Below are 24,688 nucleotides of genomic sequence, written 5' to 3'. Positions count from 1 at the left end.
GTGGCGGGGTGGGCAAAAGCAGGTCTCAAAGGGGTCTGAATGCTCTGTTATCAGGATGACACAGTAAGAAAAACAAAGAGATTTATGATTCAACTGATACTTATTTGAAATGCCAGCACAGATCCCTTTTTCAAATACATTGTGATTTGGGGGGTGGTTGTCTTGTTACAGGGGGTGTTGTTTTTTTGGAAAAAAAATAGATCAGGCAATGTGGAAGTGACCATGTCTCAGACAGTGACCTGATTTAGAAAAATAACATAAGCAAATGCGGATCTGAAAACTGTTAACTCCATTTTGCTTTGAAGAGGAGTTATCTAAATCAAAGTAAGGCTGGGATTAGAAAAGCTTCAAGTGGATACCCTTATCTTAGTTATTCTACTAGGAATTTGGCATTCAAGTCCCCAAAATGGTCTGGAAAATCTCAGACGTAAGGATGTACTTACAGAGACCCAGTGTTATCCCAGACCCTGTGTGTGCGTGTTTCCATGCTTGTTAGATGCTTTCTGCTATAAGCAATACTGGTTCTTTGCACCTTCCTAGGAGACCAGTGTGTGATCTGAGGTAACAATTCTCCCCTGTGCCAGCTAACGTGTTGATGGTCAGCCTCCCATATAGCTCCATCCTCACGTCTAATTATAGATCTGTGGTCGTCTTTTAATGAACAGCAGCACAACAAAGGCCGGGGTGCAGTCCAGCCTGAAAAAGAGACACTGTGCAGCAAGTGAGCTGGGAAGGTAGGTGTCAGCGTGGCCCTGGGGATGATAAAACCCATCGATGGACCTGGGTCATAACCCAGCCACCCCGTGTACCGCACACGCATGCACATGCGCACCAGAAATGTTTGACCCAGCGCCAGCCTCAGCCCTAAAACCCCCAACCTCTCATTCCATTTAAGTGTTAATTCATAACAATGCCGTATCTGATGGCTCTAAAATAGCCCGGTAAATGTCTTGTCCTTTTATAGCAGCAGCCCTATTGTAAGCTCTGGCATGTGACAGGTTGGAGAGTGACACAAGTGTGACTTCAGGATACTGGACAGGCATAAAGACCTGTGTGCGCTGGTGATTTATCTTGCAGCAGCCACCTCTTCCCTGACTGTCTTGTCTCCTTCTCTCCCTTTCTAAAGCAGCCCACCAGCAAACCAGCATGCCTCCAAAGAAGCCCGAACCTAAGAAAGCTGAACCTAAGAAGGAAGAACCCAAACCAGCACCTAAACCAGCAGAACCAGAACCCAAAAAAGAAGTTGAATTTAACCCAGCTTCTATCAAAGTATGTATCTTTTGAGCTGGCATAGGAGGAAGTGGGCTGAGGGGCCTTGGGTTGGTGGTGGTTCTGGTGGTGGTGTATTCAGTACTGTGAGATGACCTTCTCCAAAAGCAGCTCGTGTTTTTGAGCAGAGAGTGTGCAGCAAAGGCAATTGCCGCAGGCAGAGTAAGAGTGGGAGCAAAGTCGCTGGGCGGGTGTCTGCTAAACAGAGAAGCTAAAAGCTGAATTTTATTTTACCTGAAGATGATCAGATGTGTTTGTCCCATCTTATCCCCAAAGTATCAGATTTTATTGCATACAAGTTTCACTGACCTCAGTGGGAACATGACTGCTCCTCTGCAGGCAATACTGCAGGTACATGTCAGGAAGCCTTGACTGTACCCGGGGCTGACCACTGACTAACCAATGGCCAAGGCCAGACTGGAGCGGGCTTGGATCATGTGTTGAATTAACTTCTGTCTGCCTGGAATGCATCACTTTTGTAGACATCACCAGTCTGGGACTTCTTTAAAGTGAGCCATTGACACCTCCTGTGGTTTTCCAGAAAAGCCCAACTGGATGGCAAGGGAACTATGTGCTTATGTGCGTACTTTGGAAGGCAGAGAGAAACTTGGGCAAAAATCCAGGTTTCCTGTATGACCTGCTACTTTCAGGTTCTGCCCCAAGGTTCCTCCAAAGGGCATGAGCCTTCTCCTCCTCCTTTAGAGAAATTTCTACTGGAAAGAGTCAGTGCTGCTCCCATCAGGGTTTGCTGAAGTCTTGTTAAAATATGCAAGGATAAGATTATATTTCCTATATAGGTTTTGAGAAAATTTGGGGTCACTACTGTTATCCTGAGCTGCCTAACTGGCATCACGTTGCCCTTTCAGTGAACCACCCCATTGACAGGGAACTTTCAATGTTTAGGAAACACTCAAGGTTTTAAAGCTGTGAAGTAGTAATTCCAGTGAAATGATGCTGGAGGTCTGTTTTCCTTCCACTTGTTTTTTTTCATGGGAATTGACCCTTCAGCAGATAACTGAGAGTGACTCTTATTTCAAAAGAAATTTGTATCAGAGAATGATAAGAAGAAATTATATATTCCTATGGAAATGACCATGAAATGACCTCCTGACTTATAAAAATGCAATAAGCAAATGAAGATCTAAAGGTGAGTAGTTCCCCTTTGCTCCTTCTGCACCACACATGTTCAAAGGCAATGTCAGAGGCCCCTGCAGGCATCTTTAGAAACACCTCTCCGGTATTGTTTGCACAGTAAATACCCCAAGATGGACCGATACTGCAAGGCATAGCAGGATTTCTTTGCAAGGCATTGTCCTTTGGGAACTGTCCTTTGGGAAAAGGCATTGTTGCCCTTGGGAAAAAGAAGAGGAGCTTTGCAGCATCTCACGGGTTTCTTTCTCATAGGGATTTGGGCCAGACAATGACTGGGTGCAAATCAGCATTATTTGGTTGATTAGTTTAGAGCAGCCAGATTCTTTCCTGTTTCTTACAAGATACTGAGCAACCAACAGGGGAGTCCTGGTGATCACCTGTGTTTAAGGTGAGCCATAGGACATGAGGCAAGACTAGATATTGCTGAAGAGGGAAAAGGACACAGCTCCACTGCCATCCACGGCACCAACTCCTCAGAGCTGAGACGAGGGATGAATGTCTCTGGGATCCTCTCTTGTTAGCTCAGAAAGTAGTTTCCCTCTCAGGAAAACACAGAAACTATGTGAGGAAGGGCATAAGTTACTCTGTCTCTTTGATGTGCCTCCTGAGCACATGGCAACGTGGCTCTTGCGTGGCTTGTAAATCATGGACTGCTGAAACTGTTTGCTTCTTCCACATGGGACTGACTCCTGCAGCTAGGGATTTATAATAAAGGAAGCACTGACAGTGGGTTTGTCCTGCCTTGAATCATAAAGACCTTGCAAATCTTTCAGTTTTAATACCAGTGAAAAAACCCCAATAATTTGTAACTTTATCAAGAAGAAGTCTAATTACACGGAATTCAGTTTTGGGCTAGTTTTTAAAGTACTGACACTCGAGTAGTGCTGTGCTCCGATAACTTCCACCATGACCTTGAGCAAGTGGTACGTGGTGGGATCCAGCTTTCTGGTAACGTCTCTGTACTTAACATTCCTGCACTGTAAAAGGAGGAGAGGGCAATCGCAATAACTTCTTTTCCAGGGCACACATAGCTTCAGCCAGGATACCATGACATTGTGATAATGTTCAGCTGGGATACTCTGACACTGTGGTATGAAGGGCAGCTAAGTCCAGTAGAGAGATGAGCTGTAATTAAAAAAAAAAACACCAAAAAACAACCCTCAAGCTGGTACCGCTTAAAAAACATTTAACACCACCATTTCAGGATCATCAAATACATTTTCATCCAAATAGGATTTGAAACCAATTCATTTTTGCATTATTTTTTAAAACGTACTCGCTCTGCACACTTTTTCATGCAATTTCTTATTTTGCCTTCCAGCACAATTTGCAATTATGGACTCCTATCATATTTTTTAAAGTGCTAATAAGTGCATATTGAGTAAGTAAATCCAGTACTCCTGTGATAGCATTGCTTCACCTTTGCAGAGAATATTCCATTATCTATGATATAGCAATTAGGACTAGGGAAAGCATAGGTAGATGCATGGGTTGGGTCCATGGTATTTTTTTTCCCAAAACTCATATGCTATAAGGGGAGACAGTATTCTCTAGAGAAGTTTTCCTGGGAGTTTTTCAATTAAATGTTTTTAATCAAAAATGCTTTTGTCAAAATTGAAGCTATTTGTGCACAGGGCTGGCCAATATACTGCTTCCTGCTCCATAAGCCTAGATCTGGTGGAGCTCAGGCCATCTGGTGTAGATCAGAACACCTCCCTAGATCATTGTACAACATTTGAAAAAAAATGCCTTAATGAGTTTTTAAATTCTCCAAACATCCCTTTACTGCATTCCAGGATGAAACTCATTCTTGTTTTCATGCAGAAGATAATCTGTAGTTAAAAAAAGGCGAGGAAAACAACCTTGTGTCAAAACAAAATGTTAAAAATTAATGAAATGCATCCTTTGATAGGAATGTCTCAAATTATCTATATTCATTCTTAGACCTTATTGCACAATTTTGTATTTGGAATTTTTGACCTTTTTTTTTTAGGCACTAAAAAGCCTCCAAACTAACATACTTCTGTGGTAGAGAAATGTACTTCTTGTTTCAATTTTCCTGTCTGTTAGTCTGCTGTCATGAGAATGGTCTAAAAGCCTTATTTTCTTATTTTTCTTTTTTTCTTAATTTTCTATGATCCCTGTTTGATTTTCCCATTGTCTTTCTCTTGCCGTTTCATTATCTCAGTCTGTACCGAGTCTCTACTGGGTTATCAGTTGCAGTAGCCTAAATGTGAGATAAGTCCCCTTAAGTACATGCAGTTATTCTAAAGTGTTAATGTTACTCACATATACATTCCTATAGGATTTGATCCAGTACTTTGAATCAAAGTAGATTGTATATGACTGAATGTTGTTTGCAACTCATAGAAAAGAGGTTGTGGGTTTTTTTTTTTTTGTTGTTGTTTCTTTGTTTTTCTGTAAGAGTTTGGCTGAGTCCCCAAAGAATTATGTTTTTAAGAAAGTGTTTCTAGGGCTCCTGAACCTCTTTACTTTGGGGAACAGATTGTCCTGAAGAGATATTGTTGCAAGAAGATTGTCTGTTGCACATACCTTATTCATTCCCACCCAAATGCTGTCTTTTAGTAGGGGGGAACATTTGCCAGATATATATTCTGCTCTCCTGAAAAATAGTAAGGCTGATGCAAAACAGGATTAATCTTTTATTGTTATGGACACCAAAGTTGTGTCCATACCATTAACCATTGGAAAGCTGATCATTGATCTTAAATGAATCATCTATAATCAGCAGAGAGAAACTCTCCTGAGGTTTATCCCTTGTGGCTGTGCTGAACACATATATCAGGATGGATTGGATCACCCTTGGGAGACGCTGATCTCTTGATAAGGGGAGATGAGACAGGTATTTGGGTGCTGATGTTTCAGCTGCTAAAGATAGCTGAGATGACGTGTGCTCAAAGTCCAGTGAGTCCTGGGTCCCAAAAGGCCATGCAGAGACAGCTGGCATATGTGAGGACCCGAAGGAACACAGCTTACCATATAGAGTTATCCTTGATAGCCACGTTTTCCCATGTCATCACTTGATATGCTCATTGTAGCAGCATGCAGTAATACAGGTGCCTGGGGAAAAAACACTCATCGCTTATTTCTATGGAGCACTGTGATCATGAAGCCACGTGAAACTTGTTCTCCTGAAATGCCCTGCAGGCTTCTGAACATCTGCAGGGATACTAAAAAATAAAAGTGTCTTCCCTTTTTCTGCAAGGACAGATGTAAGAGCATCTGGGATGGGAGCAGCCGTGGGGAAAATGTACAGGCATGGCACAGCACCGGTAAAGATGGGATCATGCTGGACTTGTCTGTTCAGCTGGGAAGCACGGAGCGTGCCACAGTGTGACGGCCAGGTCACAGCCAGCAGATGTGCAGGGCTGCACGTGCGAGCTGTTGCTGCAGCGTGAGGCAGGACTGGGCAGGCTGGGGTGGCTGCACTCCCGGGAGAAGGGATGCAAACATCTCCTGGGGGAGATGGATTGATTTTCGTGGGGGAAAATCCCATTTTAGCTTCTAAATGCCTTGCTAGGTGGGATTGGCAGAGGAGATTTTGCTGCCTTGCTGAAGAAATTATTCTGGGCTGAAGTGACTGAAATGATTATTTCGGAGTGAGCTTGGATGTGGGAGAAATGTGAGTTAATAGCGGACATTCGTGTGAGAAGGGCTTAGGGGAGTGGAAAGCAGGAGTTACTTTGTGGATAGAAAGGGGTTTGTTTGTGGGATGAATGTGCTGCAGGTTTCGAGCATACTGCTGGAGAGGGAAGGGTATTTTGCACGTGACAGAGGAAGTTACCTACGTCCCTGCCTTCCGTAAGAAGCGGGGGTGTGAGTGGGTAGAGGCGAAGGGTTTTGTAGGCAAAAAGGCTTCTTTGTAAGTAAGAAAGCTGAGGTGTTGGCCCACTGGAGACAGTTTCTGAGTGTGCAAAAGAGTTGTTTTATCTGGATGTGTGAGGGAACCATGAGCTCATGGGCGTGCGTCTCTTCTGGGATGAGAGGCTCAGCAGCGGATAACCTTGTAGCTGGTTGGTGGCAGGAGTCTAAGGTCCTTTACAACCCATGGAAAACATGATACAACAGGTTGTATAAGAAAGAAGGGGCCTTTTCTTGCCAGAAAAAAAAAAGCCATTTGCTGGGCCAAGATTAGGACATTCCAGTGCAAGTGTGATTTTAATCTCGGCATGTTGAAGAACCCCTTCCCTCTGGTACAGAGACAGCAGGAGCATGTGTCGTCAAAGCCATCAGCAAGCTGTGTAACCCCTGCTGTACACCAGCAAAGCACAGCTCCATCAAGAGTGCCTCAGGTAGATGGTGGTACAGGGCTGTCCCTGAGCCCCCAACACAGGGCAGCACCGAGAACAGTTTCCTTGAGTCTCTGAGTAGATGGTGTCCCGTGGGATGCTAAAGGCATCCAACTAGTAAGGGCTTGTCTGATCCAAAGAAAGCCTGGCTGGATATTCCATGCAGTGCGCACATATCATACCCAGCTTGCACAAAGTAGTTATGTTCTCTTTTAGTAAGATGCTGGGGGGCAATGCAGGCCTTTGCTCACTTTGAAACCTGTCTCCATGTTAGATTTCATGGAGTTTGGCCAAGCCTTCCTTGAGAGCGACGTGGGATGCCTCTTTATATGCATGTATGCCTGAGCCTCCAAGATCAAGACATCTCTATGCATGTATGCCTGAGCCTCCAAAGTCAGGACAGCTGAAGGTGGTCACCATATGAGTTCCACCTCGAACACTCTCTCATCTTTCTCTCTCCAATCTGTTTTTTGCCTTGCTTTCATTCCTTCCAGGTGCTACACATTTCCATTGTCATCACCGCTATTATTATTGGCCTACAGTGCGTGTCGGTAGAAATACTTTTAGAGAGCAATTTCCCTCCTGTGCTCACATATGTGAAAGTTTCTGAAGTGGGCAGACACCTGCCAGGCTAAACCAAGCCCACGCTGGGCCTCTTTCTCTCTCAGTGGTTTCTTCCTGAGCCTTTCAAGCCCAGAGAAATTTGAGTAGTGAGTCTTGAGGAGGCCCCAGGCGAAAATGAGTGAAAGTTTAGCAAAGACAAGAGACACCATTGCGAGCCCGAGCTCACGGGAGTCAGTAGGAAATGTTTCCTTTTGAGTTTTATGGGATTTGCCTCTGACTCACCATTCTTGCCATGGACCAGTGCTCTGGCAAGGTGTGAGAACTTTTGTAAGCTTATTCTGATTTATTTTTAATTTAGTGAGAGGCAAATGCCTCTTAGGTATGTGCTGAAAAATTGCATAGATCCGGCAGAATATCTTCAGGTACATAGAGGCAGCTCCCTTTTTAGCATCATAACCGTACAAACTCCTGTAACTCCGCAGGAAGACTTCAGATGCCACTTATTTTAAATACCAGATAACTTTTTTAGGATGGGATGAATTAATCCTCCTGCAGGTATAATATGGTATAGTGCTTTCCCTTTGTAAATGGTGCTTTCTCACACCCTGTCTCACACCCTCTGCATAGCAGGGGGTGCAGAGGTCTGGTGTTGCACACTCATGAGTGTGCATGGGGAGGAGAAGCTCAGCTGGAGGATGCTGTCAGGGCTGTCACCACAGTCTCTGTTCCCTTTCCAAAGCCCCCCCTGCCTGTGAGAGGCTGTACCCAGCTACCACAGGTATCTTCTCAGGAGCTGGTGGCTGAGACACACTGCCTTGCACATAAAAATCAGCTGATGGTCAAGCTTATAATGCCCAACTAACAATTTCTTTCAGTGCTTCTGGATGGACCATAGAGATTAGCATAATTAAAATGCCATGCAGCCATAGCACGCTTCTAAATGCAGCTCTGCTCTTTTATTCTCCCCTTTATTTATCACACTCCGTGTCATTCTGGAAGCACAGGATGTTCCCAGCCACACTGGCCATTGTAGAGCAGCTTATAATAGTGGAGTGAGCACCTTTCTCCCTCCTGTCCCTCTCTTTGCAGCAGCTGGCCCCTGGCTGACATGAATTTGGCAGCTTGCTTGACAGATATGAATCAGTGCCTGAAAGTATAAAGGGTATTTTTCAGCGTTAGGAAACCACCTGTGGCCTTGACCCAGCAAAATGTTTCATCAGAAGAAGGGATGTGGGATGACTGAAGTCCCCGGGGCTGTAGCATCCCAAAAAGAGATGATGCCCAAGAGATGCAGGCCAGGATGCAGAGCAGTGAAGAAATAGTAAGATGCTGAGCAAGCATGCATTAAAACACAGCAAAAGGGTTCCTTTGTAGTATATTCCACTCATTCTAAGGGCCAAAACTGAATAGCACTGGAAATTGAAGGAGCTTTCCAGATTAATTTACTGGGCCAACAAAAGCCTGGCTATCTTTGTGTATCTTTCTTGTTTGCAGAGCTGGGTGATGTTTCTCTTAAAAATATTTTTTGGGGAGACTTGAAAGTGCAGTTAGGTGGTACCAGAATGCTTTGCAAATAGACACAGATTTTGCAAAGTTTTCCAAAAAAATCTGAAAAGGATAAAGAAAATTACCAGTTTCAGCTTTTTTTAGTTAATTCCCTCTTTAGACTTTTTTGATCTGAAGCAGCTATTCATTTTGAATGGTTCTTTCCTTCTTATATAAAAAAAAAAAAAAAAAACAAACAAAACCCAAAAAAAAACCACCCAGAAATTTTTAATGGTGGAATTACTTCAGTTTGGGCAGAAGAGAAAATTTTGACCAATCTGGAACAATTTTTCTCCCTCATTTCCAACTAAAACTGTCATCAAGTAGAACACAAAACCCAAACCTGTTTTCAGTTTTAATCAAAATTACTTTTTCCCTGAAAATCTGGAAATTGCTCAGTGGCACCCTAAAATACACCACAGTATGATTTTTTTTTTAAAAAAAATGTAATAATTTTCTGGGTAGTTTCCTCTTCCAAGCCTTTGTTATGCAGCTGCCAAAAAATAACTTCTTTGCAGTGTCTGGTGTCTGTGGCACAGAGACATACAAAACCAAACCTGTAAACAGCTCAGCTCGGTCTGAGGGATGTAGAGATGAAAACCTGTCAAGTTTCATATGTTCTTTTTTATTTGAAATAACTCGGAGTTGCAGTGTTACTGAATCCTCAGGCCTTGGAATATTTAAAGCAAAATAAGCAGCTTTCTGAGCCTGTATCTGGATTGCTGAGAAGCAGAAGTGCAGTGGGATTTTCTGAACGTGGCTTTCTTTAGTCTCTCATGGAAAGGAGATGATTTCTGTGGAGGATCTGAAACACCATTTACTTTATTTCCCTAATACATAAGGAAAAGCTGTGGTGCTGGGTAGACCCTGCCCAAGGGTAGCCCAGCTTTACTGAGTCATTTGGAATCACGGAAAGTAAGATTTTCTGCAGGTGTGCCTGGGAGGATTTTTAATCTCCATTTCCCCTTGTAACCCTGCACGTTCCACATCTTTATCTGTCTCCTCTAATATTTATACACACCTTGTCCCTGCAGTATTTCCCAGCCTGCTTTTCAGAAGCATGGAAATTGTGCAAAGCAAAGAATTGTGCAAAAGCACAAGAGTTGGTTTGAAAGGGTTTGCACTGCTCTCAGCAGGGTGATTTCAGTGCTGTGATTTTCTCTTTTCAGTCATTATCTCAGACAAACTAGGACACGAGATGTTGTTTATTTCTGCTTTGCCACCAAATGAACTTTGCAGCCTTTGGAAAAGTGGGGGGCGGGGGGGTGGGAGAGCGATGAGCAAATAACAAGTCCTGTTTTGACAGTTTCTGGGGTTTTCAAGTGGCTCTGCACCAGGTCTTGACCTAGGAAGCCCTTAGGGCAATACGTCCTGCCACAGCCATTTATCTCCTGAGATCTCAGCCAACATGTTTGTCTGCTTGTCCAGCACGTGGTGTGGATGTGGCCTGGTAGGCTTGCTTGCGTGTCTGTAGTTGTGCCTAAGGTAGGTTTTCTTTGATTTATAGATGGGGAAGTAAGCAGCATATCGGTGGGGAGATGTCATGCTATGGGTGTGCGAACCCGAGGTGTGAAGCGAGCTGCCTACCGTAGCTTTGCCATTGTCCCTCCAGCCGTGCCTCCCAGCCTTGCCTTTTCCTTTGCCTCCCTCCCATCTGCCCCTTGATGAGCAGGGAGTTATTAAAAGCACACTCTGGGTATGGAGCAGCTCTGTAATAAGATCTGCATTTCTCACATAGCTGCTAAACCTCAATCAATATGGTTTTAATCGCCATTTGTGTAACGTGCAATAACTATTAAATTTAAATTAAATGCATAGCTCAGAGCATGCAGAAGGCCCTGGCCAAAGTGCTAACTTTTCCCAAGTTGCTGGAAAGCTGGACTGTAGAGACAGAATATTTATTCCTCTCATAAACCAGTTAAATCTTAACTTGGAGAAGGGGAAAAAATGTTGAGAGTAGTTATAGTAGAGATGGGGCTGGAGAGGAACAGTGGCTCTTAATACAAAGAGAAACTTTGAGTTTCCCAAACTTTTGCAAAGACGTTAGTGTTCGGGTAGAGGTGCCTGCGTGCATTTTTCCCCCGTGTCTGTGCTAAGAGGATGGAAAAAATGTTAGTGGGTGTTCCCCATGGGAAACAGGCACCCAGGTTGTGAGCTGGATGGGGACGTGACTCAGAGCCAGATGATGATGATGATGATGATGATGGTGATGATGTGCTGCCTTCCCTCCCAGTCCTGCACCCATCCCTTCCCAGGGGCGGGCTGGTTACCAACCTGTCACCGAGTCCTTGCTGTGCTGGCCAAGGGCAGTGCACCTCCGTATGAAAAGCACTGCCAAGTGAAAGAGCCCTTCAGCTCCGCTCTGCGAGTCCCAGGAGTGACCCTGGGAGCTGCCGCCTTGGGTGAAGCCCTATCTCTGCTTTCACACACTCCGGAAGCAAAATGGGGACAGTGATAAATTATAGCTCTGAGATGGGCTTTCATGAAGGGTTTTGAAGTGTTAGAGGAATAGGACTGATCTAAATACCTAAAAGATGTTATGGAGCAGTTCCCCTTGGCAGCAGGAAAGGGCAGGGTGAATCTGCAGTGATTTTCAGGCTGAGGCGTGCAGCGGGTGCCTGCTTAGGGTAAAATCGGGGTGACCAGTGAGCTCTGCACTGAAACCAGGAGCATGGGCAGAGCTCCTGCTGCCTCTCTATGCACCTGGCTCCAGCTGATGATGACACCTGCCCACCTTGCTGCACAGGCTCTGGGATTTTGGGTCTGAAATCATCCCAGCCTCTTCTAAAGCTGTAGTGGCTCTGGATAGTCTCCAAGTATAGAGCTTTTGATGTTGGACTAGAGCGAGCTCCTCCACCTCCATCATCTTTCCTCCCCCAGCCCAGGGACAGAGCTGTTTTGCTTAGGCTTTGCTGTAAGGTTTCCAGGTGGCAAAAAGATTGGTTAAACCCCAGGTGTTACTAAAAATAGCAACAACAAAGCAACATCAAAGCATATTTCCTAACAAATTTTCATATACAGATATATATACATATATATGTATAAAATTATCATATGCTAGCCAGTGTAAAGAAGTGGAAAGGAATATGGGAAAGGAAATGGACGTAATATTAGTAGAGGGGCAATGCCAATATAATCTCCAGAATGTTGGGGTTTTTTTTCCTCCTAAGCAAATTTCCTTCTTGAGTTTGATTTCATGTCTCATTGTATGCATCTTACATGGCATTTTCCCCTCCCCTGTCCTATCTGCAATCTGAGTCCTAAAAAAAGCAGACAGCAGAGAGGGACTCACCTAAATTTAAACTGAAATCATTGTACTATGCTCAGGGTATGTGGTCAGTGTGCAGCCCACCTCTCTGATGAGATAGCTGCTTACCAGAATCCCAGCCATAGCCAGGGAACTGGGGGTGACTGCCTTAAAAACAGGGATCAGGAGAGCTTTAGTGGCTTTTGCTCATGCATGCCATCCATGTCACGGACCGACTCGTAGAGGGGGTCAGTCAGCATAGCCCCTCCAGTCATGCATACACCCATGCTGATTTATCCCAGCTCAATACCTGCATCCTACTTTTCCAACAATCTGTGCTGTAGGTCCAAAAGATTCTAGTGCCGAGATTTGAAAGGATCAATGCAGGTTTATTCTGGTCCTTTATAAACCGTCATCTCTCACGTCTGCTTTCTCTGGCTGCCTTCGGGGTTAACGTGTGTGTACGGTTGTGAACGCGAGTTGTGTGTACAATATTAGTTAGGGAGAAATCCTTCCCTGTGAGGGTGGTGAGGCGCCGGCACGGGCTGCCCAGAGCAGCTGTGGGTGCCCCAGCCCTGGCAGTGCCCAAGGCCAGGCTGGACGGGGCTGGGAGCCACCGGGGCTGGGGGAAAGGGGCCCTGCACGTGGCAGGGGTGGGACTGGGCGGTCTTTAAGGGCCCTTCCAACCCAAACCAGTCTAGGATTCTAGGAGATATATATATATATATAGTAAGTGTGTGTGTATGTATATATATATAGTATGTGCATGTGTGCACAGGGATGTATGTAAGAAAGAAATGTGTGTGCTGTGCAGTGAGGTATATTCGTATGTACATACGAATCAACACACACAGGTAAACAGACATATATAGAGATGCGCAAACATTTCCACCCATGCATGCCCCTAGGAAGTTTTCCATTATCCAGTTGCCTCGTGCATGTGTAAGCTCACACTGCACCCATGCAGGGTGCCTGGATGGCCCACCCGGGGACCCGTGCCCCCTTCCCAGATCTCCAGTGGGTGCAGGAGAGCCAGGCCCTGCAGCCTGCCATGCTGGGACCACACTGGGATGGAAGGTGGCACTCAGCCCACCACTTGGCCAGAGCATCCAGCCTCCAGCCTGCAAAAGCTGCTCGGCTTCAGCAGCCTTGTGCATCCCAATGATCAGAACAGAAACAGGGACAATTCATCGATTGTGTTTTCTGGGAAGCAGTGGAACATCACGGCTATTGGACAGATGTGACTGAAAAATCTCCTGCGAGAAGTGTGTTCCTGTGAATGATTTTAGAAAACCAAACTGATTTATAACCCATCCAGCCTTAAAAAAACAGCAGTGGGGAACAAGGAAATAAAACCTCAAAAAACCTCAGCTATGGTTAAGAGCAGCATGAGAGTAGCTGGGGGTGGGGGGGGTGGGTGGGGGGAGGGGCAAAGAGAAAAAAAAGAAGAAAGAGAAAAAATCAAGAGGAAAAAGGAAAAAGACGTAAGAAAAAAGAAGACAACAAAGAAGAAAAAAGATAACAGAAAAAAGGGTAAAAATAAGAAAACAAAAAAGGGAAAAAAGAAAGATAAAAGAGAAAAAAGAAAAAAAGAATAATTAAAAAAAGATAAAAAAGATAAACTGTTTCTAAGGAAAATAGCTCAAACTTTTCAGTGTTTGTGGTTAGTGCTGACTAGTAGGTAACAGCCGCAGCCTGGCACAAGGTAAAAACGTTTCGCCTCTTTGTTTTAATGTTTGCAAAAGAAACCCCCATCTGAAATGAAATGCCATCAAATGCCATGCTGCTCGGTGACAGCACTTCATAAACACAGCGACTGAATCTTTCTCCAGCACCTGTGTGTATGATGGCAAGGAGCGTGCAAAGGGTGCGAAAGGGCGCGGGGGGCTGCGGCAGGGACACGCACAGACCTAGGGGGTCTTGGGAGAAGCTTGTTTTCCAGTGGCACCTTGCAGGCTCCACTGCAAAGCCTGCAGAAAACCATCCCCAGCCAGAGCACTTGCTAATGTGATCAGGTTTTGGACATTGACACTGCTGTAAGTGGACTGAAAAACAAACCTGAAACTCTGATACATCAGCTCCAGTTGCAGTTGTAGGAAACTTCAGATTTGGCTTCTTTCCACATAAATAAATAAACCTCTAAGTCAAGCAAAGGACCCCAGCAGGCTGAACTGAAAGGAAAAACTCAAGGTGGTGGCAGGGAGAGGGAAAGGATTTCTCTTTCTTTTATTTTCTACCAGAATCTGAAATTTCAATAAAAGGACAGGATTTAAAATTTCCGTCGTCTTAACCAGCCTCCCAGCTGGGGCTCGGCTTTTTGCTCTGGAGCTCCCTGGTGGTGCTGGGGATGGGCAGGAGCATCCAGGACAGCTGCGGTTACACAGCGAGATCAGAGCACGCTGCTTTCAGCTCACAATGACTAACGTCCTGCTTCGGAAAATAGTAATAAAAAAAACGCCAAAGCCACCCCCAGAGTATGTATGGCAAGTATTACTTTGTGCTCGTGGATTTTCTATGGGGAAATTTTGGCCCATTTAAAAGTGGGGCTGGGTTATAGTGTGATTATTTTGGGAGCAGCCTGTGCCCCGCACCTGCCCGCTCCATGACACAAAAGCAGAGCTCTCCCAGCTGCCAGCACGTTATCGCGGGGACTCTTGGGCAGCTTAACCTTGGTGTAGTTTTGGGGTGTTTTTCTCCAAGACAGTTGCAGGGCAAAGAGTGTGATGTTTTAAAGGGGTCCAGCTACTGTTTGATTTTGCAGGAACCGCAAGTGCACAAGTATGGGACTGGATTAGGTGGGGGCTGGAGGTTGGCATCACTCCATCCCATCCTTGGGAGGGCTCGGGGTGGTGACAGCTGCAGTGCCGGTGATGGAGAAAAACACCACCTTTGGGACAGAGTTGGGATGGCTGCACCGTGCTGCTGTGTGAACCGCACGGTGTGGGGTTGTGTCAGGGGATGGCAGGGAAAACATGAGTATTTCCTACCCAGGACACTGAAGCTCTTTTGTGTGCACTGGGCTGCAAAACACTGTCAGCCTAGACCTTGGAGGAGGAGAAGTGTGGTAGGTGGTTGTGGTGGCCGATGCTGCTGGTGGAGGTACTTGCCAAGGTATTTTGTTTCTTGGGGGACCTCACTGTGTATGAGCAAGAGCTTCAGCTTCCACATGCAGAACTGATTCCTTTGCTTCCAGGAGATTTTTGCTTTACAGATGCCTTTTTCTATGCCTTGCCTGAGACCCATCAGGCTCATTTCACTTCGGCCAACTTAATGCCTCACATGGTCTCATTCACCGCTAGCATGACTGACACGTCAATCAGCAACCTACAGGAGTTACACAACGCTGTCATCTGAGAGCAGAATTAGTTCAGCAAAGGATGGTTGTTTTTAGGCTTGGTGGGAAATTAAAATGTTTGAAGAAACCAGCTTGAATTTTCAGGAAGAGGTTTCAGCGACACACAAAAAACCCACAGAAATTCCTTTTTGGCAACTCAAAATGGGTTTGTTCAGCCCCAAAAGAATTGGTTTGGTAGGGTTTGGGGTGATCTAATGCGGGGCAATGGGATTCTTTATGTCAATTTTACATGAAATATGTCATTTCAATATAAAAACTTCTGAATTTAAAGGAAGAAAAAAGAAAAATAAAGAAAAACTTCCAGTATTTACAAGACAAAACATTTGATTTTGAAAATGAAAGACAAAGGCTTTTATGTCGAAATAATAATTGTAATAATAATAATAATTATAGTAATGCCTCATTTTTTTCCTTACTTAAGCTGTTTAAAAAATTAAATAGAGAAGTGTTTCCCTTTTCCTGGGTGCTTTCCAGCATATCATATCCACCAGATGCAGTATCTGGTGACTAAGTTCCCTGTGCTGTTTGAGACCTTCCACCATAAGATGAGCATGTTGCAAGGGGCAGTGCTATCCCATAATTACTTGTGGAATGGCAGAGTCCACCTGTCCCGGTGCATGTGGATTGAGAGAGGGGCCTTTTTACTTCCTAGCACCCACTTACCAGAGGTGTGAGGGCCTGAAGCCCCTGGAAAACATTGCAGTGTGGTTCACAGGCTGGATCCTTGGGGCTCAGCTCTTCCTGTTACAGACCCAACCCACGAACTATTGTCCACTCCAGCAGACGGCACAGGCACCATCTGACCTCTCCTACACCCCAGGCTCCCCCTGGCATTTAACAGAGGGTATTTCTTGGGTTTTATAATTGCTTCCCTGGTTGTGAACATCTGAACAAACATCTGCTGGTGAGGCTGGTGAAGGGGGAGTTGCAGAGAAGGTGAGAAGCCAGCTGTTGATAAACGGCTGGACAATCCAAACCCATGTTGCTACAGGGAGAACAGTCAGTCTACAGTGTTTTATATTTCTGGTGCTGGCTGTTGGCAGAAGCTGTCTCAGATCTCCAAAGCAGCTGTGTCATTCTCCTGTTGAGGCTCTGGCTCTGGAATTTCCCTTTGCACTCTGGAAAGTTGTGGTAATGCATTCCCCATCCAAGAAAGGGAGCTATCAGTTTATAGCCTACTACCAGAGCAGGAAAAGCACAGTGACCGAAAAGCACGCTGCTCCTTCAACCTCAAAAGGTGTTTACAAGAAAACAAGGGGCAAGGGGGTGTGAAACCCTGCCAGGGGACTGCCACCCAGTGTTCTAGCTCAGGCTGAGGATGCAGAGCATCAGCACCAAAGGTGAGGCTGCTCTGAGTTGCCAAGTGCTTGGACAAGCTTTCTGCAAAGTGTAAAGCTGAACCTGTGCCCTGTAGATGCATCAGGCTGCGGTTCCTCACTCTGGGGATTCAGAACACAACAGTATGGCTGAGCACATGTAGTCTGAGGTACTGAGGTTCAGGATTGTGTTGCATTTCTTTCCTGGCTGTAGGACCTCACGGGTTCCTCAGTTCTGTTTCGCAGGCTGTCTGCACCACTGATCTCATGTCTCCCCACAGTTCTTCACCACCCCATGACCTTTAGTGCTATGCACCTACCACAGCTCTCCCACTCTCCAGCTCTGTTACCACCTGGGAGCATTCCGTGGAGTTACTCTGAGACCCAAAATGGTGCTTCCTAACCCCAAACCAGACACTGCTCCTTCACACAAGGCTTTTGCATCCACATCTTGAGGGATCAGGAGAATCAAAAGCCACAACATGGCAGACCTCATCCAGATTTATTCCAAAATAAAGTAGTATCCTGGAAGCCATAAAGTCTGCTGAGACTATAGTGAGAGCAGTGGTGATACACTGCTGTAATTTTTCAGCTCTCAAGAAACCTAGGTAAAAGAAAGATTCCAGGTGATCATCTTCTGGTAAAAAAGAGTGCAGGCTGGAAAAAAAGGTGGTTGTATATTTCCTTATGTAGCAGCATCCTCTGCATGATCTTGACAAAGACTTTGCTGCATTTTCCTGATCATGAACTACGTATCTTTTTAACGAAAGATTTCAATAATTCAGCTGAAAATAAGGATTGATTTCTACTTTCACTTCTCTTCCATTATCAGTATAGTTAGGCATTGTAAAAGGTCAATAATTCAGTACTCTATTTGATTCCCAAACAACATAATTTGTGCCATTCCCAAATGACCTATCATTTCAGTCCAACTTAAAATAACTTTTCTTCTGAAAACATTGGGGACCAAACATAAACCCAAAACCAGAGTATCAGTAGAGTTTTATGGTTGTGTTTCTATTCTGCAAAATGTTCATTATATTTTAGCTGTTCCCCATGAAGGCCAGGTGGAGCATCTCGTACTGTCACATGTCGCAGCTTATATACCAGCCAAGTATCTTTACGTTGTACCATGCCTTCTCCCATTAGATCACGAGCTGAGTAGAAATAATGATAGTCCTTAGGGTAACCCTGGGAGCTAAATGCAGACATACCAAAAGAGTTTCAGAAAGCAGAGGGGAGGAAAGCTCAGGAGTGACTATCAAACAACAGTAAGGGATGGAGCTGTATGAGACTTGACCATGTGTCAAGGTTTGCCCGTGGGCAACAGAGATTATGTACATCACAATTGCTCTGCACAGAAAGTGGTGGGAGAGGGGATGATGTGTATTAATAGGTTTAAAAACATCTTAGTGGAAAAAAACACATGCTTGTGAAATACAAATGTAACATCAAGACAATGATACTGATCTTGATGGCCTTCTGGGCCTCTTTCCATCTGCTTCATTTCTGCCTCCTAAATTGGTCTCCTAAGAGCACAATAAAAAAACAAAAACAACAAACACCAAACCCTTTCCCTTCTCCAAAACTAGCCTTGCCATGGCTAAGTGAAAACTTTGCTGTTTGTATTAGGATTCCTCAGTGTACTACAAAAAAAGAAGAATACTTTTTCTTTTCTGGAGCTTCTCCTTGCTTGTGTTGTCTAAATGCTTCCCACAAATAACCTGACTGGTGGTTAGCGACAGTTTTGTTAATAGGACTTATTTCAAACTTGGTTATGTCTGACTTATCCTGCAGAGAGTTATGTGCTTCATTGAGATCCTGTGGGTGTATAAAAAAAAAATTCTGAGAGATGAAACTGTGAATGCTGTTAACAGTGCCAAGGGGTGCGTGCATCCCTCCCGGTGTCTCTGCGACAAAACCAGCTTAATGCCATTGTTTAGGCAAAGAGGACAGTAGCATTAGGGCTACAGCTGATGTCACCAGTGACCAGGTGATGATCCCTTGAAACCAAGTTTGCTAAACCAGCAGGAAAGCTGGCATAACGCTTCCCCTTTGTTATGGAAAGATTTTAGTTCAGATATCTGGTGTCTTCAAGGAACACGCAGCACGGTCCATGCATCAGGGCAGGAGACAAGCGGGAAGAAATGAACAGTCAGGAGCTCTGTCTCTCCTGGATTTGTACCAAATACCACTGCTGTGAGCCTCAGGGCTAGGAATGTCCTTGCTTTAAAATTTCAGTTGCCAACAGAAAAAATGCTAGGGGAAACTCAATTCTTCTGAAGTGCCAGTATGTTTAAACCAAACAAATGAAAAAACAAAACCCCAAGGGAAATCATCCTAATCTACTTCCAAGGAGCCAGAGAATGTCAAGCCATACCTGGGAGAGCAAATTTACCTTAAGCCCATGACTAGGTTTTCGCAGCCTCCAGCTGCAGGTGATGAGGGCTGCCTTGCTGGCCAAGCTCGCTGAAGTGTGGGGTGGTGCTGGTGTGCGGCCAGGAGTGGGTCTGGCCATCAGGGATGCCACTGGGCACTTTCACTCCCTTGGACGCCTGTTGCATCAGAGCAGCAGATGCAGAGCTGCCTCCAAGCATGGTTGTGGACCACTGTTTTTGGCTGCAATGCATTGGGGCTCATTTGCCTGCTGCTTGGCTTAGCTGAACCCCATTTTTACAGCCTGTCCCCTGGAGCCCTCCTGCCCAGGGTCTCTGGAGCAGCCCTCATGGACAGCTCTGCACTTGCTTTTGGTACATGGAGATGGCTTTGGTTTGGTGTGCTCCACACCGTTCCGAGGGATGGGGAGGGGGAAGAAAACCCCAGCCATCTTCAGTCTAAACATAGCCCAGAGCTCATTCCATCCATCTGCAATGATAGCTTGTGGCGGGGTCAATGATGACTCACCTTTCCCTGCAACTCCATGGTGGTATGTGCTGAGAGGGGAGAAAATAGCAGCAGCAGCCACCCACGTCTCTGCAGCTCTCCTGAGAGGAAGCCATGGTCGAACCATCTGCCCACCGCCTTGCCAGCTGTCATGCATGGTCCTCCAGCTCTGGGTGGTGGTTTTATAGGGACCATGATTAGAGGTGAGGCACACTCAGCCCTTCAGCTCAAACCTTCCCTTTGATCCAGCTGTGGAAATTTGCAGTCATCCTTTTTTGCTCTGGCACAGTTTGTCCTGAGCTGCAGACTGCCAAGGGGCCAGCTCATGCTTTCTGAGTGGAACTTGTCAGATCAGGAAAAGGACATCTACAACATCTACATCTTGCTAGTTGCCCACAGTCTTTACATCGTCACTATAAAATTGATTGATCCACTCAGTGAAAAGGAAAGCATAACTCATCTTCTCCCCGGGTACAGACCTCAAACAAGTCAAATCACATTCTAGAAGTGCCCGTTCCCTTCTACTGGTATAAAGCAAATGTGGCGTCACTGACATCCGAATATCTACGTCTAAAGCTGAGACGCATTATTCCCCAAGAGCAATCTGTCATAGTGACTTAAATACGAATTGCCAGCCGCTCTGGCCTTATTTCACCCACACGGGCTATCGATGCCTGGATAAACTCAATATGCAATTAGCTTCAGATTCTCAAGGCTCGATATAATAAGACAAACTGGACATAAGGCTTCTGCTGACAATACACCTGTATAAATCTGTTCTCTGATGGGTATTTATTTATAATTCAACTAAGGTATGTAGGTTTGGGATAGGACTCAAACTAGATGATTATAATTTTCACGACAAAGATGTGTTTGGACCCCTCCTTGTGTTAGGAAAAGGAAGAGCATTGCTGTTGTTCTGGGGGCTTCTTTATTGCATTCTTTAAATGCTTTGTTCCAGACAGCCTCCTGGCTGCCACTTAGGTAACTATTTTATTAATTAGATTTCACTCAAGGTAAATCATGAGTGAGAAGTACAAAGTGATAATCCCCTGAACGAGCTAGTTCAGGTAAGGACTGAACAGGGCAGACACAAAAATAGTGGCCTGATTTTCAACAGCTGCAGGATTAGTGTGGAGTTCTGCCTTCCAAGTCCACCAGTTTTCTGGTTCTTCCTTCTAAGCCACAAGACGCCCACAAACACTATGGTAGGGAGAGACAGGCAAGACGCTGGGAGGAAAGAAGAGTTTGGGGATGTCTGTATCTGTCCTGTTGTAGACCCTCATTGTGTCCTCTGAATGCTAGAGCTCCTTGTGCTGCTCAGGGAACCTGGCGACAGAAAAGTGTCCGGGACCTGTCCACTGAGCCCTGGGTGGAATCAAGAGGTTAGTGTTGCGATGCTCTGCCGTGTCACAGCCGTCCTGGCTGGAGAGCTGGGGAGTTACAACAGCTCTGCCCTTTAATATTACAAAAATCCCAAGTAGATGATAAAGGGATGTATCATGTTGCGTTTCATCTTGAAACAAGAAAACAGTTTGTGTTTGAGTTTCTCACAGTGCCTATGTCCCACTTGGCTGTTTTGCTACCAAGGAACAAAATACGATACTAAACACGGAGAGGTGGTCAGCTTCATAGGGAAAGTCTGACCCAAAATGTGTGGGGTCGTACATATGTTGGGGAGGGGGGAAGTGTCACATATGTCCACAGAGGAATGCTTCCAAGGGTGTGTATTTATGTGCTGTTAGATCTGTCCCAAGCGTATGCTTTGCATGTATGCATTTGCATGTTTATGCATACCAAAATATGGTTTCTCCTTATTTATTTGTTCACTATAAGGGCAATCTGCCAGTCTTCCTGCACTGAAGGAATGTCCCCATCAGCAGAGACACCCACCTTGTTGGTTTTCCTTGAAGGCTGGTGTAAACTCATGTAAATTCACATTGCTGACCGATGCCTGTTCATTCAGAAGCTTGGACCTCACGTTCTGACATTGTGTTTCCTTGGTTTGCATTTGAGCTCAGCAGCAGTCTGTTGGCATCTTGTAGCATTTTTGGAATCCAGAGCTGCTAGAAGGCTGTGCCGTGTAAAAATAGGGAGTGGGACTACACTAAAACTTAGGAAAAAGGAGGAATTATGAAGTGATGAGAAAACAAGAGGCAGACGGCAGAGTCAGAGCAAGGTCCAGAGAGTTGTCCAATATAATACAGCAGTGGTTATTAGAGGATGCTTTAGGAAAAGGTACAAGAACTGGGGAAAACTTCCCTGAAATGCTCTTCTAAACCTCAGGCAGAGACTTCCTAAGCTAAGTATTTCTGTACATTTTGTACTCTACAGAAATAGATATCCAGGAAATTGTCCTGTGACCCTTTACACACATGTAGGCTGTGAACATTTGCAGTATCCCATGACCAGCTCTCTGCAATTCAGCTGTAAGAGCAAAGAACCACTTCCTTTGCTTTCCTTTGAGCCCGATTCATGCCAGCTTCACATGATACCTCCTAGTTCTTCCACTCAAATAGGCTATGGATAGTGGATCCCCATCTGTTTACAGATAAAACCCTTTCGGTGGCATTTGCCATGGTGCTACCCTAATCATCTCTGGAGAGGACATCAGTGGTGAGGAGTCACTTGGGACAGGGGAAAGAGACTGCTGCAGGAGCACAGGAGCAGCAGAAGAATGGACAAAGGGCATCTGAAGCCTTGTGGTGGGGGCAGAGGTCCTAAAGGTGGGGCTGGGGATTGGGGAAGGTGAAAGAGGAAGGAACAAGAACCTACAGGCTCTATAAAATTCTTTTCATGGAGTTATGAGCCATTCTCTTTCATGAACCTTCCACATGAACCTCATGAACAAACACCCTGAACCATAAGACAGAGACTAAACCAGCGCTCTTCTTATTTGCTTCAGTTTTGTGATTTTTATCTGGCTGTTATTCTTTGTCTCTTTCAGGTTGAATTCACCCCTGATCAAATTGAAGGTAAGGAAGATGTGTTTCTCTTCTGTGCACAGTAAATACCATCACTGGGAAGCGCTGGCCAGTGCTGGGGTGAACATGGGTGCCGTCTTGGAGCTGTCTTGAGAAGGCTGTGCTTTAACTGATGGCTTTGCTCCTGCTCTGTCCCTCCTCAAAATACTCTGTTGAGTTGGTCAAGAGAAAAGGGGGAAAGGCATGCATCATGCAGAGTACGTACTTGTATCATTGAAGTAAACATCAGCTCCACTGCTGATGAGGCAAAACCAACAAAGAAAAAAAAAAAACACACCCCCAAAACCTCAGTCCCAATATATGCTCTTTCTTTAAAAAAAAACCACCAAACAAAACAAACCACTAACAAAATATCAAGCCTTTCAAGACAAAGTCTCCCAACTCAGCTTCTGAGAACTTTTCCCTATATTCAGTCAGATTTTAATGTGTTACCGTATTGTAACAGCTCTCCAGAAACCAGCAAATAATGACAGTGACGGCAGTTTTTTTTCTTTCAAAGCAAAACATCAGCATTTGTTTCTGAAACCTTTGTCCCAGCCCAAGAAACTGATACTAAAACCTCACGCTGGGAATGCTACCACTGCAGCTGTCCCCTTTTTCCTCAACTACCAGTCTGCTTTTTACTTAAGGGATAATTGGTAGATAGAGTCAAACATCTGGCAGAATTTTGCTTTGGTCTTTAAACACTTGGCAGAACTTGGTAGAGCCTGTGGAAGGTGGTATCAGAAAATGGCTTAATTAGAACAGATAAAAAAAAAAAAAAGGCTGATTCAGAGAGGAGAGATAAAGAAGGGTTTTCTGAACTGGAACCAAATGTCATAATATCTTAGAGACTGAGGTTTTGCCACAGATTTCCAACATTACCTTGGGATGTTCAAGCCCCCCTTAATGTCTTCAGTTTCTATTTTCCAACAAGTCAAAAATAAATAATGATTGGAGGAAACAGTTAATTTTGGGGAACCACCCCTCTTCTGGTCCCAAAGTCACCAGACAACTGTAGGAAAAGGACAATTCTGAGCCACAAACCTTTGAACTATTCCAGCAGCACACAACAGCTGGATCTCTCACCACCTAATGTTTTGGGGACTGGATAGGACCTACCTAGTTTATATTCCTTGTTGTGTCTTTCTCTGAGGAGAACTAGCTCTAGAGGCTTTACTAGAGAATGGGGAAAGACTTGTTCAGAAAGAAATGGGATGCTTGCTGGCCATCAACCCATTGGAATGGAGAGGAAATTACAAATTTGGAGCAAACCCAGGGCTGCCATAGAAGGTAGCCAGTCTAGAGCAGATGTGGACCATCTCTAGAAACAGAAAGTTGCATCTTTCTTTTCTTCTGTTCTTCTTACAGCTGCCTTCTGGTCTAGCTGTACTGACTGCATACGCAGAGAAAAGCTGGGAATCCAGGGCTTGTGCGATAGGATGTCCTTGAAATGTCAAAAGGAGAGCCACGGGGCAGGAAGCAGATAACATCATCTGTGTGGGAAAGGCTATGAGACCTCCAGGCCTGCTACAACAGCGTAACAGAGTTGTACTGTCTGCTAGCACTGGGGAGAAACATTAAATCCCATCAAGGTTAATCCCCCAGTTGGTTCATAGGTTCTGCCAGGAGCTGTTGGAAGGAGTGCCTAATGGCCTGAACATCAGCTGAAAACAGAGCAGAAAAGCACTGCTCATCAGTCAATTCCACAGTTCCTTTCTATCACCATGGACCCAACTGCTTTTCTGGCAACTGATTCTGAATTGAAGTGATCGAGGAGAAACAGACAACACAGCATCTCATGGTCTTTTCCAGACCTATCTTCTAGAATACTCTAAACCTCTTCTTCTTGCTAAGGAAGAGACTTTGTCAACCAGACTTACTTCCCTGCAAGGATTCATTATTATGTTAGCCCCCAAAATAGCACTCTCAGAAGGAGAAGAGTGGTCTGTGGGTGAAGCCATGTGTAACACGACTGTCTTTACATGTCCTCCTGCCTCAGCTGCGAGTGGAATTCATTGGTCGTGGCATGTGTATTTACTTAACTGGATTTCTGGCCTCTTCAGCCCCCTGAATTGCTAAAA

The 24,688-nt window shown here is 45.0% G+C and overlaps 1 protein-coding gene across 1 annotated transcript in view; it reads left to right on the top strand.

The window, feature by feature from the left end:
- The first annotated feature begins 644 nt into the window (after positions 1-644).
- Positions 645-24,688, top strand: part of MYL3 (myosin light chain 3) — a 35,426-nt gene continuing 11,382 nt past the window's right edge. Inside the window, exons 1-3 of the mRNA XM_040593214.1 lie at positions 645-734; positions 1,127-1,269; positions 22,589-22,616. Of these exons, the coding sequence (XP_040449148.1) occupies positions 1,147-1,269; positions 22,589-22,616 (151 nt within the window). The 5' untranslated portion in view covers positions 645-734; positions 1,127-1,146. The remainder of the gene's footprint in view (positions 735-1,126; positions 1,270-22,588; positions 22,617-24,688) is intronic.

Source organism: Falco naumanni, chromosome 4, assembly GCF_017639655.2.
Source record: "Falco naumanni isolate bFalNau1 chromosome 4, bFalNau1.pat, whole genome shotgun sequence".
In the NCBI taxonomy this organism is placed as follows: domain Eukaryota; kingdom Metazoa; phylum Chordata; class Aves; order Falconiformes; family Falconidae; genus Falco; species Falco naumanni.
Note: the sequence above shows the minus strand (reverse complement) of the source record. Positions and strands in the feature narration are given on the sequence as shown.